The sequence below is a fragment of the Microtus oregoni genome, unplaced genomic scaffold, assembly GCF_018167655.1.
Source record: "Microtus oregoni isolate MIOR12 unplaced genomic scaffold, Mior012 000015F_ref0000493, whole genome shotgun sequence".
In the NCBI taxonomy this organism is placed as follows: Eukaryota; Metazoa; Chordata; class Mammalia; order Rodentia; family Cricetidae; genus Microtus; species Microtus oregoni.
In genome coordinates this window covers 27376440-27393834 of record NW_024543074.1, presented here as the reverse complement: position 1 = coordinate 27393834, position 17395 = coordinate 27376440, and the positions used below count along the sequence as shown (strand labels likewise).

At 46.5% G+C, this 17395-nt stretch overlaps 1 protein-coding gene and 1 pseudogene across 1 annotated transcript in view; one reads left to right on the top strand and one right to left on the bottom strand.

Annotated features, from left to right (window-relative positions):
• Window positions 1–8979, bottom strand: part of LOC121456306 (NACHT, LRR and PYD domains-containing protein 1a-like) — a 67462-nt gene extending 58483 nt beyond the window's left edge. Inside the window, exons 1-3 of the mRNA XM_041664370.1 lie at window positions 8726–8979; window positions 7803–7943; window positions 6284–6448 (exon numbers count right to left, since the gene is read on the bottom strand). Coding sequence (XP_041520304.1) covers window positions 6284–6448; window positions 7803–7943; window positions 8726–8876 — 457 coding nt within the window. The 5' untranslated portion in view covers window positions 8877–8979. The remainder of the gene's footprint in view (window positions 1–6283; window positions 6449–7802; window positions 7944–8725) is intronic.
• A 5792-nt stretch (window positions 8980–14771) lies between these two features.
• LOC121456338 lies at window positions 14772–16941 on the top strand (annotated as a pseudogene).
• The last annotated feature ends 454 nt before the right edge of the window (window positions 16942–17395 follow it).

Sequence of the window (17395 nt, the reverse complement as noted above, 5' to 3'; positions counted from 1 at the left end):
TCCTCAGATATCAAGCTACATAGCTGCCTATCATCAGCTTACATTCTACCAGCGATTGTTAGTTGGAAATATAGCCTACTTTTTCTGCGTTTTTCTATCTGCCTTTCATCTCAGACACATAATCACTCTGTCCCACCACCACCAGTGCTGCGCTGTCTCCCGCACAGTGCTGGAGGAATCTGTCTCTCTTCTACTCATGGAGCCCTATTTCTGCCACTGCTGCACTGAAGGCATAAGGTCCAAGCCACGTGAAAATCGTGGACCTGGACCTTCTATCAGCCCACTGGGAAGTTGGGAAAACTCCTATGATCCTGATGAGGTTCACTTTAATATTCCCATGACCAGGGGCTAACAAACCCCGGTGAAACACACAGAGGAGGGGCAACCTGGGTATATTCGGCTAGTGCTTGCCAGCCTCAGCTAGTCATTTGTTTTTGCAAGCTGAAAATAATAGAAAAAATAGTTATGAGTGTAAACAGATAAAATCAGGAGAGGAATACTACAAACAGCATGGCGCACAGTTGGAGCACAGCATGGTCATTTGTTGTTCTGTTGTCTGTTCATCTTTGAGACTGTGTCAGCAGAGCTGTACAGGTGTGACAGAGACCCACAGAGCCTACAGTGTCAATCATCATGTCCCTTATTCAGTTTCCCTCCTTTCCTCTTGATACATCACAAAGCATGCCATGTGGATTGAACATTTGCTATGAAGCTGTTGTTAGATATTACGTTATTTTCTCAGATGGGACACTCCATTGGTACTTAAAATCAATGAAAAGTACCTCTATCTTCAATTGGTCTTTGCTCTGCTGTTGATAATACCTAATATAGAACCCCCTTGCCCATCATCCTGCTTGCCAGGATCCTCTAATCCATGGGCTGTTCAGTTACAGCAACTCTTTAGTCCTCGTGGCTTCACATTTGCGATTGTCATTCCTAAGGTTGCTGCACTGCATGGATGTTACTGCGTTTGTATGTGTCTATAGATGCCTCAAGTCCTCCCTGTTTTCCTTCTTCCCTTTCTTTATGTTTCGAATGGGAAGTGGTGGAACTGATTAAGTCAGTTGGTGCTCTTTAAGCCTGGACCACATTTTAAGGCCCTGGAATGTACAAGTTTACTGCAAGTGGCCAGTAGAAGGAACATTCTTCTCTTCTTCTTCTTCTTCTTCTTCTTCTTCTTCTTCTTCTTCTTCTTCTTCTTCTTCTTCTTCTTCCTCTGCTCTCCTCCTCCTCCCACTCCTCCTCCTCCTCTTCTTCTTCGGTTTTTTGAGACAGGGTTTCTCTGTGTAGCTTTGGAGCCTTTCTAGCTCTTGTAGACCAGGCTGGCCTCAAACTCATAGAGATTCGCCTGCCTCTGCCTCCTGAGTTCTGGGATTAAAGGAGTGGAGAAGGGGAGGATTGTGGAGATCTTGGGGAGTGGGATGGTTGAGATGGAGGAAGGGCTGATATGGGAGCAGGAAAGAAGATATCTTGATTAAGGGAGATATTTTAGGGTTAGCAAGAGACTTGACTCTAGAGGGGTTCCCAGGTGTCCAAGGGGATGTCCCAGCTAGGTCCTTGGGCAGTAGAGGAGAGGGTGCCTGAACTGGCCTTTTCCCATAGCCACAGTGATGAATGTCTTGAATATCATCATAGAACTTTCATCCGGCGATGGACAGAGATAGAGACAGAGACCCACATTGGAGCACTGTACTGAGCTCCCAAGGTCCAGTTGAAGAGCAGAAAGAAGGAGAAAATGAGCAAGGAAGTCAGAACCGCGAGGGGTTTGTCCACCCACTGAGATGGTGTGACTGATCTAATTGGAGCTCACCAAGGCCAGCTGGATTGGGACTGAAGGAGCATGTGATCAAACTGGACTCTCTGAGTGTGGCTGACAATGGGGGCTGACCGAGAAGACGATGATAATGGCACTGAGATTTGATTCTACTGCATGTACTGGCTTTTTGGGACCCTAGTCTATTTGGATGCACACCTTCCTAGGCCTGGATAGAGTGGGGAGGGCCTTGGACTTCCCACAGGGCAGGGTACCCTGCCCTCTCTTAGGACTGGAGGGGGAGGGGGAATAGAGGAGTGGGAAGGAAATGGGAGGAGGTGGAAATTTTGAATGGTATTATTTATAAAGTAATAAAAATAATCTGCTTTCAAAAAAAGAAATAAAAATCTTTAAAAAATGAAAAAACCACTCTTGGGAATATACCCAAGAGAGGCCTTATCATACAACAAAAGTATATGCTCTACTATGTTCATAGCAGCATTGTTTGTAATAGCCAGAACCTGGAAACAACCTAGATGCCCCTCAATGGAAGAATGGATGAAGAAAGTATGGAATATATACATATTAGAGTACTACTCAGCAGTAAAAAACAAGGGCTTCTTGAATTTTGCATGCAAATGGATGGAAATAGAAAACACTATCCTGAGTGAGGTAAGCCAGACCCAAAAAGAGGAACATGGGATGTACTCACTCATATTTGGTTTCTAGCCATAAACAAAGGACATTGAGCCTATAATTAGTGATCCTAGAGAAGCTAAATAAGGAAAACCCAAAGAAAAACATATAGGCATCCTCCTGAATATTAACCTTCATCAGGCGATGAAAGGAGACAGAGACAGAGACTCACATTGGAGCACCGGATAGAAATCTCAAGGTCCAAATCAGGAGCAGAAGGAGAGAGAGCACGAGCAAGGAACTCAGGACCGCGAGGGGTGCACCCACACACTGAGACAATGGGGATGTTCTATCGGAAACTCACCAAGGCCAGCTGGCCTGGGTCTGAAAAAGCCTGGGATAAAACCAGACTCGCTGAACATAGCGGACAATGAGGACTACTGAGAACTCAAGAACAATGGCAATGGGTTTTTGATCCTACTGTACGTACTGGTTTTGTGGGAGCCTAGGCAGTTTGGATGCTCACCTTACTAGACCTGGATGGAGGTGGGTGGTCCTTGGACTTCCCACAGGGCAGGGAACCCTGATTGCTCTTTGGGCTGACGAGGGAGGGGGATTGATTAGGGGAGGGGGAGGGAAATGGGAGGTGGCAGCGGGGAAGAGACAGAAATCTTTAATAAATAAATAAATTAAAAAAACAAAAAAACCCCAAAACAAACAAACAAAAAAAAAAAAAACAAAAAAATGAAGAAAGGCGTGCGCCCCCACCACCTGAATTGGAATGCTTTTCTTTGAGTGTAGCTCAGATTTCAAAGGTGGCATCTCCTAGCATTGAGGTCAGGCCCTTGGCACTCAGAGCCTGTACTTCCCTGACTCTGTGTGACTGTCCTCATTGCCCTGACGTCAGAGAGAGGGAGAGAAGGGTGTTAAGTGACAGTGAAGAATGAATGCAGTTCTTCCACTGTGAGTGTCCACTTCTCTAAGCCTTGGTCTTCTTCCTGCCAAGGAGAGACAATAGCAGTCTCTCTCTCTCTCTCAAAAGTGTTTGTGCGATTCAAGTGCAAGCGAGATGCAAGTGAAGCTCTGGGCACAGGGTCTGACATAAGTGGGGTGCTCGGCAAACCCTTTGGCCCTTGGGAACGTGAGTGATGAGGGATCCTGTGATAATGGATTCTCCTGATGTCAGCTCCCTGCTCAATATGCCAGCTGTGTTCTTGTGTTGGAGAAGACACTGTCCCTAGTTCCAAGGGCCTCCTGGGAGCAGTGCTGAGCCCAACAGTGAGAGACTCCAGGGACAGAATGTCTAGGCTGTCCTCTAAAGTTCTCCAGGTTCTGGGTGCTATGCTGGCATGTGGCCCCAGGGGACTGAGTCTTTGTTCATGTCTTTTTGTCACCTTAAGAAGCTCATGCCGGCGAGCCCCTCTTGAGTCAAGTCTCTTGTCAACCCTAAGGCTCCCTTACTTAGGATGTATATTTCTCTGCTCCCGTATCCACCCTTCCTTTATCCCAACCATCCCATTCCCCCAAGCTCCCCACATCCTCCCCTTCTCACGTTTCTCACACCATTTCCCCTTAGCCCCATGCCGCCTCACCCCCAAGTTCCCAGTTTTTGCCTGGCAATCTTGTCTACTTCCCATATTCAGGCAGATGACTATATGTTTTTCTTTGGGTTCACCTTCTTATTTAGCTTCTCTAGGATCACAAATTATATGCTCAATGTCCTTTATTTATGTCTAGAAACCAAGGGAGATGTCCCCAGCTAGTACCTTGGGCAACTGAGGAGAGGGAATCTGAAATGACCCTATCCTATAGCCATACTGATGAATATCTTGCATATCACCTTAGAACCTTCATCTGGTGATGGATCAAGATAGAGACAGAGACCTACATTGGAACACTGGACTGAGCTCCTAAGGTTCAAATGAGGAGCAGAAGGAGGGAGAACATGAGCAAGGAAGTCAGGACCACGAGGGGTGCACCCACCCACTGTGACAGTGGAATGGATCTATTGGGAGCTCACCAAGGCCAGCTGGACTGGGACTGAATAAGCATGGGATGAAACTGGACTCTCTGAACATGGTGGACAATGAAGGCTGATGAGAAGCCAAGGACAAGGGCATAGGTTTCGATCCTAATGCATGAACTGGCTTTGTGGGAGCCTAGCCTGTTTGGATGCTCACCTTCCTGGACCTGGATAGAAGTGGGAGGACCTTGGACTTCCCGCAGGGCAGGGAAGCTGGACTGCTCTTCAGTCTCGAGAGGGAGGGGGAATGGAGTGGGGGGAGGGGGAGAGTAGTGAGGAAAGGGGAAGGGGAGTGGGGGGCGATGTGTGGGAGGAGGGAGAGGGAAATGGGAAATGGGGAGGAGGCAGAAATTTTTTCGACAACTAAAAAAAAAATAAACAAACAAACAAAAAAAAGAAGCTCATGCCGCCTGAGCAGTGAGTTTAGACTTTTTGCTGGAGGCCATTTCTTTCTAGGAGCTTTCTAACTGTTGTTCTAAGGGTTGGATGGAGGTTCTCCAGCCCATTACCCCCTCTGATATTGAAAGATTGGGTGACTCTTGGTCCGGAAACTTGTGGTCTGAGGGTGTGGCTGGAAAAGCTTGCTGAAAGTGTGAAAAGGGCTCTTTGAGCGAGAAGAGACTGGGAGGAAACAGCTAGTTCCTCAGTGTCCACTGTGCTTCAGACAAGTACCCTTTGAACTCTTACAACGATCCTGCCAGATGGTGTGGAGACCAGTATTGTCATTAACACAGGATCTAGACGCTCCTAGCAGAAATGTCCCTGGGAACACTTGTGGGGACAGGTTAGGTAATCTGAGGTAGGAAGGTCCACCTTAGTTGTAGGCAGCACCATCCCAAGGGCTGGAGTCCTGCACTGAATACAAAGGAAAAGTGAGCTGAACCAGCATTCATCTCTCTTTCCTGACTAAATACAACGTGAGCAGAGCTTCCATTCTTTTGTGCTCTGACTTTTCTGCTCTGATGGACTGTGAGCCAAGCAAACCCTGTCTTCTCCAAATTGCTTCTGTCACAAGGACACAACAAGTAACTAGCACCTTGGGTTAGTAACTTTGTCATGATGACGTTAACAAGTAGCTGGCACCCTGGGGTTAGTAACTTTGTCAAGATGACACACAACAAGTAACTAGCACCCTTCAGTTAGTAACTTTAATAGGATTTCGCTATGGAGCTCAGGTTGGTCCTGAACCCAGGCTTCTTCAGCTTTGGTGAGAAGAATGGACTTTGAAGGGAGAGACAAGAGATCGGTGTGGGCAGGAATTTCACAGAGCGGGAGCAGGATGAAGGAGGATGAAGTCATTTCTCAGGTCTCACTATTCTAGGTTTCAGCCCTGCGTCTGCCTTTATGTGCCGTGAGCCTGGACAAGTTAACCTCTGACTCTAGACCTTGTGCACCTGAGAGAGGAGGCTCACTTGTGAAGCTACTTTGGTGCTTGAGAAGAGGAAGAGGCAAGGGTATAACCTGTATAAGTTGAAATAAAGGAAGCCAGTAGAGGACACTGGCTGAAGTGGAGGCAGGAGGTTATTCTCTTCTCAGGGTCCAGCTCAAGAGAAGAGACCTTGAACTCCAGGACCTGTATGAACCCCAGAATCCTCAGTTCCCACTCATATTTTGAGCTGAATTCTGGGTGCCTGTTGGGCTAGGCTCACTGCTGACCCCCATGGGTTCCAATTTCCCTTGTGTCCAATGCAGCTTCAGCACTGCAGAACCCAGAAGGATCATTGGTAGCCTGTGACTCTTAGAACTCCACTATGGCTCCTCTGACTTTCCTTCTAAGTCTCCGGTCCCAGGTTCCCATAGGATTGGAGGCTCACCTGTGAAGAAACCTCATCTATGTGGACTTGAAGTCCCTTCCACAGTCATCAGCTTACCTTCACTTCTGAACCCAGAGTTCACAGGTTCCCATTCATCAGGTTTCTTCTTTGATATCCGAAAATGTCTCTGAGACTCATGGTCTGTGCTCAATAGTTTCTCGGTTTCTGTCCATTCAAGGGCCTGCATGCGGGCTGTGCTTGTGGTTGTGGAGGCAGAATTTTCTATGGGAAGGAGACAGTGGTTGTGCGTTTATTAGAGAGACAGTGGTAGGAGCCAGGCAAGCAAGGTTGGGGTCCTTCCTGCTTACCCTCATACCCTTCTCTATCGTCTCATGAGGAGAAACACAATGGCACAAGTGCTGCTGGGAAGCAGTCCTGCTACACTTTGAACTCTTACAACGATCCTGTCAGATGGTGTGGAGACCAGTATTGTCATTAACACAGGATCTAGATGCTCCTAGCAGAAATGTCCCTGGGAACACTTGTGGGGCAGGTAGGAAGGTCCACCTTAGTTAGGCAGCACCATCCCAAGGGCTGGAGTCCTGCACTGAATACAAAGGAAAAGTGAGCTGAGACCAGCATTCATCTCTCTTTCCTGACTAAATACAACGTGAGCAGAGCTTCCATTCTTTTGTGCTCTGACTTTTCTGCTCTGATGGACTGTGAGCCAAGCAAACCCTGTCTTCTCCAAATTGCTTCTGTCACAAGGACACAACAAGTAACTAGCACCCTGGGTTAGTAACTTTGTCACGATGACGTTAACAAGTAGCTGGCACCCTGGGGTTAGTAACTTTGTCAAGATGACACACAACAAGTAACTAGCACCCTGGGTTAGTAACTTTTTCACAGTGACATACCAAGTAACTAGCACCCTACAGTTAGTAACTTTAATAGAATTTCGCTATGGAGCTCAGGTTAGTCCTGAACCCAGGCTTCTTCAGCTTTGGTGAGAAGAATGGACTTTGAAGGGAGAGACAAGAGTTCAGTGTGGGCAGGAGCAGGATGAAGGAGGATGAAGTCATTTTTCAGGTCTCACTCTTCTAGGTTCCAGCCCTGCGTCTGCCTCTATGTGCCATGAGCCTGGACAAGTTAACTTCCATCTCTAGACCTTGTGCACTGGAGAGCAGTGGCTACTTTGATGCTTGAGAAGAGGAAGAGGCAAGGGTGTGATCTGGATAAGTGAAAATGAAATAAGGAAGCCAGTAGAGGACACTGGCTGAAGCTGAGACAGGAAGTTATCCTCTTCTCAGGGCTCAGCTCAAGAGAAGAGACCATGAAGCTTCGGGACGTAGACCCCTGGGATCCTCTGTTCCCACTCATAATTTCCACTGAGCTCTGGGTATCAGCTGGGCTAGACACACTGTTAACCTCAAGGGTTCCAGTTTCCTCTGTGTCAGCTTCAGTGCTACTTCAGCACTGCAGAACCCAGAAGGATCATTGGTAGCCTGTGACACCTAGAACTCCGTGATTGCTCCTCTGACTTTCCATTTAAGTCTCTTATCTCAGGTCCCCATAGGACTGGAGGCTCACCTGTGAAGAAACATCACCTTGAAGTTCCATCCACAGCCTCGCTTACCTCTGCTTCCGAATCCAGAGTCCTCAGATTCCGATTCATCAGGTTTTTTTTCTGAGATATGAATGTGTCTCCAAGTCTCTAGGTTCATGCAGAATTCTTCCCTGTCGTTCATCCATTCAATGAATTGCATGCTGGTTTGAGCTGTGGTTGTGGAGGAAGAAACAATGGTTGTGTGTTAACAGAGAGGCAGAGAGGCAGAGTCAGGAGCCAGGCAAGTAAGGCTGGGGTCTTTCCTGCTTACCCTCACATGCTTCTCTATAGTTGCATGAGGAGAAAGACAATGTCACAAGTGTTGCTGGGAAATGGTCCTGCTCTGTCACCATGAAGTTCACCTGTCCTGGTTCTACACTAGTCCTCTGTGTGAGTCTCTATTCCTCTCTGAGCCTCAGCTCCCTCATGTGGAGCTATATATAATAGTTATAATTACTGAACATTTATTGAATATTAGATTGTTAATATTCATTGTGGTTGACACTTTACTCCCACAGCCCAAGGAGACAACTGTTTACCTTTCCATTTCCCAGATGGAGACACTCAAGAGGCTGCAGTCAGCCTCTGCCCAGTTCTAAGGCTTGGGTTTCTAACTTCAGTGTTATCAGGTGCTCCTTTAGGAAGATGACTAGAACCCTGTGCTGACACCTCTCATAGTCCTTCTGAAAACCATCCTCTTCCCACTACAGCTTCCGAGTGCTTCTCCCCAGGGGCTCTGAGTACCACAGGAGCCTGAGAATTTGCCAGTGTAGGAGAGTGTGTGTGGGTTAGCATTCTTTCACTACCTTTGTCAAGGTTCCTGTTCCAGCCTCTCCTGGGGCCTGTGAACTCTTTTGACAGGAGGTTAGCCTGCCCATGGAAACCTGTCAGGAGGGCTCAGTGGTGATGAAGGGGTCACAGCAGTGGTGGGTTGTAGTTCTTGGTGTACTTACTTAGCATCGAGTCCTTCTCGGCCTGGGCTTTGATCTCTTGCAGCTCCAGGTCCATCTGTCTCCTTGTGTGCTGAGTACGTTCCAAGAACAGTCGACACCTATACTTAGCCTTCTTTGAGCCACTCGCCTTCCTGGACTGAGCTGTTCCCATGGTGATAGAGCCCTCAGATGATGCCTGGCTATGCAGCTAAATCCCACACAGCTTCACATCTTCCTTCTATTGTAACTCCAAGCAGAAGGCCAGTGAATTCTTGTCTCTGCCACCCATTTCTGCTTTGGGAAAGGGCATTTGATCAGAACTGATAGAGGAACCCTGGAAATAAGAGCAGAGCAGCCTCTACAGGGACAGATTGTCCTCTGATCAGAACAACCGAAGGACTCAGGTCTTTCCTGGGGATGGAGCCTGTGTGTCCAAGTGCAGGGGCTTGGTCTTTATAGGGCAGGAAAGGGAACGCTGGGAAGTGAAGTTTACAGTGAATGTGTTCTCTATAGTTTCATGAATGGTGCCAGTGGATGTTCTCTTTACTGCTTTGGCTTTCCTGTCAGGCAAGTGTGCTGTTATGCTGAGCCAGGGGTTTCTCAGTTTGTCTAAATTTTCTTCTTTTAGGTCATTAAGGTCATTTATCTGACCCTGAGGACAGATAAAAAGAAGAGGAGGTGTACTCTCTCACAAAGCTGCTTCCTGTGGGAGGGGGACGGTGGAGACGATAGCAGGCTCTGTCCTTGGATTTAAGGGGGTTTAAGTTGTGGGGTGGCTTCATGTAGCAGGAAAACAATTGTAAATTGATCTGCTGCAGTGGATCATGTGATTGCTGTCATTCACTCCTGGAGAAACCTGTGAAAACAGTTAATAGACAGGGCTACAGTGAGTAAGATGAGACCGAAGACAGGGGACCCAGTAAGCTCCTAGCCAGGGTACCCATTGTCCTAACATGGACCTAGTGATGGCAGTGATTTGATCCAGGAGGAACTTGTGTGAAACTTTTAAAGGGCGGGGAAAATGGAAGGACGAGGATGAGGAGGAATAGAGAGCTCAGGGGAAGGAACTGGATTGGGAGAGAACAAAAGCCCATCTTCAGGAAGATGACTGTCACTGAATCTTTATTTGGTCCTTAATTTAGTCTTGGGGCCCTGTCAACCAGCTTGGGTTTGTTGGTGCAGAAGCAGCGCTGTCCCTGGAGGAGGGCACAGTTCTACCACCAGCAGCAGACTAGAGATCTAGGTCTCTAACTTTGGAGAACCACAGCAGCAAAGACTTGTCTCAGGCCTAACTATGGAAAGTGATGGAGATGGGGAGCGGGAAGGTGGCATCTGGAGAGTGGAGGGTGGGGAAATGTAAGGATGGGAAAGCAAGAGGATGGAAGGATGCAGGACATGAAGCTTGATAGCTAGGAAGATTAGAGGATGCTAATCAAGGGTGAAGGGTTAGGGATAGATGAAAGGGTGTTGGGATTATAGTGACAGTAGCTGAGACATGCAGGGATGGAGGATACAGGGATGGAGTGTGCAGGGATGGAGGATGCAGGGATGGAACATGCAGGACACTCACTAGTCTGCAATCCTCAGATTCTTCCTTTTCTAGTGTCTCATGCTAAGACGATCAACCTTTCAGCCATTACTGTGACAGAGGATGAGATGGGGGAGATTCTCAGTCTGAGTTCAGGCTAGGCCTCGTGAAGGAATCTTTAGAAGTCTCCTGTCCCTGGACAAAACAAGGGGGAACAATCCAGAGGCAACTAAGCAGGAGGGATAAATTATCCAGAGAAAACCAAAGAACCACATGGACAACTGTGTGGGTTAGAGTGACCCAAGACTTTCTTAGAGGCCCCAATACAAGGACAAATTCTGTGTCCTTGTCCAGGAATGGACATAGCAAGACCGGTCTGACACTGGAGCCAGTGCCTTGGAAGAATTGAAGTTATAGTTGCTTGGAGCCTGACTCTTCCCCCTGGGCTGTGGTGATCAGTCCTAAACCAGCTATGTCTGAGGGATCCTGTGTTCTCTTTGCATATTGTCTGACTTAGCTCTCTGCTGACCTTGACTGACCCACCCATACCTCAAATAATATAAATAGTGCCGTACTAACTAGTAAGCTAGGTTGGCCTAATTTCTCAGCGTAGGCAAGTCCTGCTGGGCCCAGCGACTGCTTTTGTCTTCTTTACTTCTCATCCTCAGGCTTCTCACTATAACACCTCCCCACTCAGGACCTTTAATCCTGCAGGTTCACGACAGACAGGAGAGAGGAGGGTGCAGGATAGGCTATGACAGGAGTAGGTACATGAAGCATACAGGGAAATCCAGCGACCTCCCACCCACCAAGGCTGGCCTGCAGACTCTCCAAGTAGTGGCTCAAGCCTCCGTCCTTCCTATAAGGAAGAAGTCCCCATGTCTGCCACAGTATGCCTTAGTGCTGTCAGGCCAGCACTTATCTTCCCACAACTCAAATGGTTTTGTGGACTCTGTTGGTCCCACTACTCACCCTGCTTCTCCACTGGGCCCACTGATGCCTGAATCTCTGGCCAAACTATCTTCTTCAAAAGTGAAAGAGATTCTGGAAGCCAGGAACTCCCCCAGGAAGCCAGGCATCAGAGCCTGCGCAGATGGTCTTCCTCTGAACCCTGTGAGTGGAGGTTGAACATTGTTCAGCTCATTTCCTGTTGTGAAGTCTCTGCAGAAGCATCAAGTTTGAGAGTTTCTTCCTGGCCTGCAGAGGCCTCGCCTCCTGAGTAAAGAGCCTCACTTCTCTCATCTACTAAAGCGCCCCGCCCCCCAGGTTTGCCAACAGGCCCCAGTTCAGCAAAAGCTCCCAATCTCCCAGATTTGTGCTCTGGATCTCTGTACTTCCTCTCCTCCCTGTAGCCTGTCCAGTTCACAAGCTCTTCATTTCAGGAAGTAGCTGCCAGGCCCCAAACCCTGGGGCTTTTCTCACTCCTGGCCTCTCCTAAATCTCAAATCTGGTATTTGGTTCCATGTGTTTCCTTCAGGTTTATGGTGTGTGTACATGTTCATGTACATGAGAAATCACATGTGTGTGCATGTGTGTGAATTGAGAGCTTATGAATATGTTTAGTCTAGCTACTTAGACAGCTGGGGGACTTCCTGTTTCCTCCTCCTGAGCTCTGGGATCACAAGCCTGTAGCCACGCCCAGAAGGCATCTGTGAGGATGCTGTGGATCAGAGTACAAGTCCTCATGCTTGCATAGCAACTGCTTTACCCACTGAGCCATTGCTGCAGCCTGACACTGGCTTGTAAACAGATCTGTAATCTGACCCTTCTCACTGTGTCCAAGGAGACTGCTGGTCCAGCCAGCATCTTGGGTGTGTGGTCCAGCTTCCTACCTCTTCCTGCTGATGCTTCATGGTCTATTCTCAGTCTTGAATCTAGAGTCACATATCTAATATGTAAATTAGTTTAAGTTACCTCTTAGACTCTCTTATCATTCTACGAAATACTGGCTTCTTCAGTGACTCATGAGGCTCTACATGACATAATCCATCCTACCTTACCCTTTTCTGACAGTAGATACACTTTCATACTCCTCACTCACCTTGCTGTGATGTGGGAGTCCCCTCTTTGTGCTGTGATTCCCATTAATGAATAAAGAAACTGCCTTGGCCTGTTGATAGGGCAGAACTTAGGGAGGTGGGGAAGACAGAACTGAATTCTGGGAGGAAGAAAGCAGAGTCAGAGAGACGCCATGCATCTGCCGGAGACAGATGCTGGGAATTTTACCAGGTAAGCCACTGCCACATGGCAATATATAGATGAATAGAAATAGATTAGAATAAGAGTTAGCCAATAAGAAGCTAGAGCTAATGGGCCAAGCAGTGTTTTACTTAATACAATTTCTGTGTAGTTATTTTGGGGCTTAGCTAGTCGGACGAACAAGTGACCTGGCTCTCCTTGCAACACTGCTGTGTGTTATCTGCTCGACCTTCATATTCTTTGAACACACTAGGAACTTGTTCTCCTTTGCACTGGCTTCATCATTCCTTCGGGATGACTTTCTATTAGGTAGAAGACTGCTACCCCCTTTCAGAAACAGCACTGCCCTTTCAGAATTTACCCTCCTTTATTTTTCTGCTTAATACCTGTTATCACACACCATCACAAACTTGATCTGTTTCTGTCACTTCTACCTACAAAGAGAATGGAAACTCTTGGAAGACAGGGCAAAGTATGTTTGTTGATTGTTATATCCCACGGGCTCAAGTCAGTGCCTGACCCACAATAACAGCATGGAGGTGCTCACAGTCTCTGAGAAATGGTTATTTCTTTAATATTAATGTTTATTTATTTGTGTTTGTGTGTGGTGTGTGCATTTGTGTGGTGTATGTGTATGCATGTATATATGTGGTGTGTGATTGTGGTGTATGTATGTGGTGTATGTTTGTGTGTATCTGTGTGTGGCATGTGTTGTCTGAATGTTATGAGTTTGATGTGTTTCTTGTGGTGTATGTGTGTGTGTGTGTGTGTGTGTGTGTGTGTATGTTTGGTGTGTATGTGGTATGTGTGCACATGCCATGGAGTATATGTGCAAGATATAGGCCAGCTCTTAGGATTCAGGTCCCTCTTTCTACCATGTGTAACTGTGTAAGGACATCAGGCTTCAAGGCAGGTGCCTGTTTAAATGTAAAGTATTGGCTCAGACTCCCAAGACCAAGTTCTTAGACCATGTTCTCAGCACAAAGGAGATTTTTTTGCCCCAGATGAACAGAGGCCAGGGACAGGCAGAAAAGACAGGAGTTAGAGAAAGAGGGAGAAGAGGGTAACAAAGGAAAGGGGAAGGGATATCTGTCCTGGAAGACAAAGAACTGTCTCTGGATAGAAAGGTGGCAAGGTAGGAAAATGGTGGTTTATAAAGGTTCAAGGGGAAACCCTGCGTTAGGGTGAGGTGTTTAATTTTAATTGGACATGTTAATTAGGTGAGTCAAAGGGGGCTTTTGATTGTTGGGTTTTAATATTTTACTAGTTGGCTCTTGGTAGTCAGCCTCGAGAGGAGGGATTGGTACAATAAGGAAATGGACTTTGGGCGGTAGCTGCAGGAATATAAAGTAACGGTTTTTTACCAAGGCAGAGAGAACTGGGGAGAAGGGCAAGGCCTGCCAGACCCACTAGCTGGAGTGGGTTAGTGCTCCTTCACTGGCTGTGTGCTTCTCTTCTGACAAAACATGGCTGATACAGGAGGGCCATGCCCACTGTGAGTGGTGCTGTCCCAGTGCAGGTGGCCCTGGGCCATTTAAGAAAGCAGGTTGAGCAAGCCTAGAGAGCAAGCCAGTAAGCAGCCCTCCTCCAGGGCCTCTGCTGCAGTCTTCTGGCTCTTGGTTCCTGCCCTGTCTCCTCAGGAAAGGCAGTAAACTGTCACTGTAGAGTGAAATCAACCTTTTCCTCCCCAGGCTGCTTGTGGTCAGTCATGGTGTTTAGCACAGTAATGGAAACCAAAATATGACACATCCTCTGTCTTAACAAGTTTCCCTCCAAGATGGAGATTTCGGTTCAGATAAAGTTACTATAAACCAGTGCCTTCCCCTGCTGAGCCTTCTAGCTGGGGTCCAGCGAGATTTGTTTTGCCCTTTCTTATTCTTAATTTGTGTGTGTGTGTGTGTGTGTGATGCTGTGGTGGTTTGAGTAAGAATGACCTCCACAGGGGCATATATTCGAATGACTGGTTTCCATTTGGTGGAACTGTATGGGAAGGATTAAAAGGCCTTTTTGGAGGAGGTGTGTCAAGGGGGTGGCCTGGAAGGCTTCAAAACCCCACACCATTCCCAGTTAGCTCTCTGTGGGTGTTCTGTTTTTCATGGGTCATTTGAAGAAAAAGGCTCACTTCAAAATGTAATTTAGGCTCAGCAAAAGTAGCAGGAGGCATCAGTCTTGATGGACTGACCAATCTTGGCTTTGCAAAAGTCTCCTTTATTGCTGAGGCTGGGCGTAGGAGAGGCAGAGAGCGCTAGCTGGCACATGGAGCCTCCTCCCCTTTGCGCCTGAATGGGTGCACAGAAGAGGCCCCGCGAGGGGTCACACTCTCCCCGCCAGAGCCGCAGAATGGTTGACTATGTGGTGGAGTATGACTTTGACGCTGTACATGATGATGAATTAAGTATTCGAGTTGGGGAAATCATCAGAAATGTGAGAAAACTACAGGAAGAAGGATGGCTGGAAGGAGACTAAATGGGAGAAGAGGGATATTCCCTGATTGATGGGGAAGCTCAACCAATCACATTCTGTCTTGGGGGTGTGTTCCCCTCCGGCCAAAGAATATAGATAAATCTTGCAGGTGTGCTCCCCACTTCCTCTTTGTTTTCCTGCGCTCGGCTGGAACCCTGGTTTTGTAAGTTCCCCTTATTCCCTTTATTAAAGCTGAATATTTTATATTAAAGCTAGTCTGGTTAATACTAATTGCTGGTCGTTTTACGCCCCTTCACCTGATAATTTTGTTAAGGAAATTAAGCGAGAGACGGAACCCAAGGATAACAATTTGTCCATCAAACGGGAAAGGCATGGAAACGTAGCGAGTCTTGTACAGCGAATCAGCACTTACGGACTTCCAGCTGGAGGAATTCAGCCACATCCACAAATCAAAACCCTTAAGAAGACACAAAAGCGTCAGTGTAAAGTTCTTTTTGACTACCTTCCATAAAATGAGGACGAACTGGTGCTGAGAGTGAGGGTATCATTGATACTAATGAAGAGGTGGAGGAAGGCTGGTGGAGCAGAACCCTGAACAATAAGTTGGGACTTTCCCCCTCGAACTTTGTGAAAGAGTTAGCCGCTCACAGATGATGGTGAAACTCACGAAGCTCAGGATGAATCGGAAATAGCTTTGACTGCCCTACCTCACCATTACTGCCTCCACGAAATGGGAGGGATTCTGGATCAATTACACAGCCAAAGAAAGTTTTCCAAGGAGTTGGGTTTAGAGATATTTTTAAAGAAGGCTCTGTGAAACTTAGGACAAGAGCATCCAGTAGTGAAACAGAAGAGAAAACCAAACCAAACCAAACCAAACCAAACCAGAAAAGCCCTTAATTCTGCAGTCACTGGGGTCCAGAAATCAGAACGTGGAGGTGACAAACCAGACACTGATGGCAAGAGTAAAGCTAAGGAATATTCTAGAACATTATTTGCTTATGAAGGAACCAATGAAGATGAACTTACTTTTAAAGAAGGGGAGATAATCCATTGGATAAATAAGGACACTGGAGAAGCAGGCTGGTGGAAGGGTGAAATAATGGCAAAGAAGGAGTGTTTCCAGACAATTTCACTGTTCTGACAAGTGAACTAGATAAAGACTTTCCAAAACCAAAGAAATCACCTCCTTCTGCAAAGGGTCCAGCTCCAAAGCCTGACCTGTTAGCTGCAGAGAAGAAAGCTTTCCCTTTAAAGTCTGAAGAAAAAGATGAAAAATCACTGGAATATAAAACCTTCTAGGCCAGCTGCTCTTCAAGTTCCACCTAAAAAAGCCCACCCCACCTAACAAAGCCAATGATTTATTAAGGTCTCCTGGAACCCAAAAGCGACCCGACAAACTAGTTCCTCTTCCACCTCCAGCAGCCCAAGTTAAGGGAGAACTTTCTACAATTTCTTCAAAGATTGAAACTGAGAGACAGTATCAAAAGCAAAGTTAGATCCTGAACAATTGCCAGTCAGGCCAAAATCAGTAGATTTTGATGCCTTGTTAGCCAGGTACTTCAAAGAACAGACACTGTGCATTTTGATGACATAGCTTCCTCAGAGAACTTGTTATATTTCAGTACAAATAGACCCAAGATGCCTGGAAGGTTGCCTGGATGCTTCAATGGTGAACATTCTCCAACTCAAAGACCAGAAAAAAATGTTGTAGTTACCAAGAGAAGAAGATGGTGATAAGCTAAAGCCGGTGGAGCTTAAAAGGGATACACGCTGCTCTTCAGAGCCATCTCTTTCAACACCCGCAAGTGCTTCTAAAGTAAACGCAACTGCTTCCCTAACTCCCTTAGAACTCAAAGCTAAAGCAGAGACAGGATGAGAAAAAAGTCCTTTGGATGAACTTAGAGCCCAGATTGCTGAATTACTGTGTATTGTAGATGCACTGAAAAAGCATCATGGGAAAGAACTGGAAAAGCTACGCAAAGAATAGATAGAAGAGAAGGCCATGCGGAGTAATCTAGAGGTGGAAATTGCAAAGCTGAAGTTGTTCTGTCTTCTTGAGGTGTTGTGGACCCAGTGTTCTTAATGCTCCAGTGATTTAGGAGCAACATTGTGAACTTGACTGACTTGTTAAGACAGCAGATGTGGTGTTGTGATGAAGAATGAGAGGACACGAACTGTGATATCTACCAGAAAGTTAGGGAGTATGACAATTATATGTGTATATATATATTTGCAAATATGAGAAATGAGGCCTTATTTCCTACTGTGCTGGGATAGCAAACATTTATGTTGTTTGCTTGAAAATACTACTGAATCTGTATAAAAAGGAATGAAAGTTCACAATAGTTTTTTTTTATCGAAACTTGTATTATTTTTAAAGGGTTCTATACTATAAATATTGTACTATCTTTACAAATAAGCTGTAAGATAAACTATTCGAGATGGACGGGTTAGCTTTATAGTAACTAGAACCACTGCTTTCCTGTAACACATAAGGACATACACTTGCATAATGCACTACATGCACACACACACAC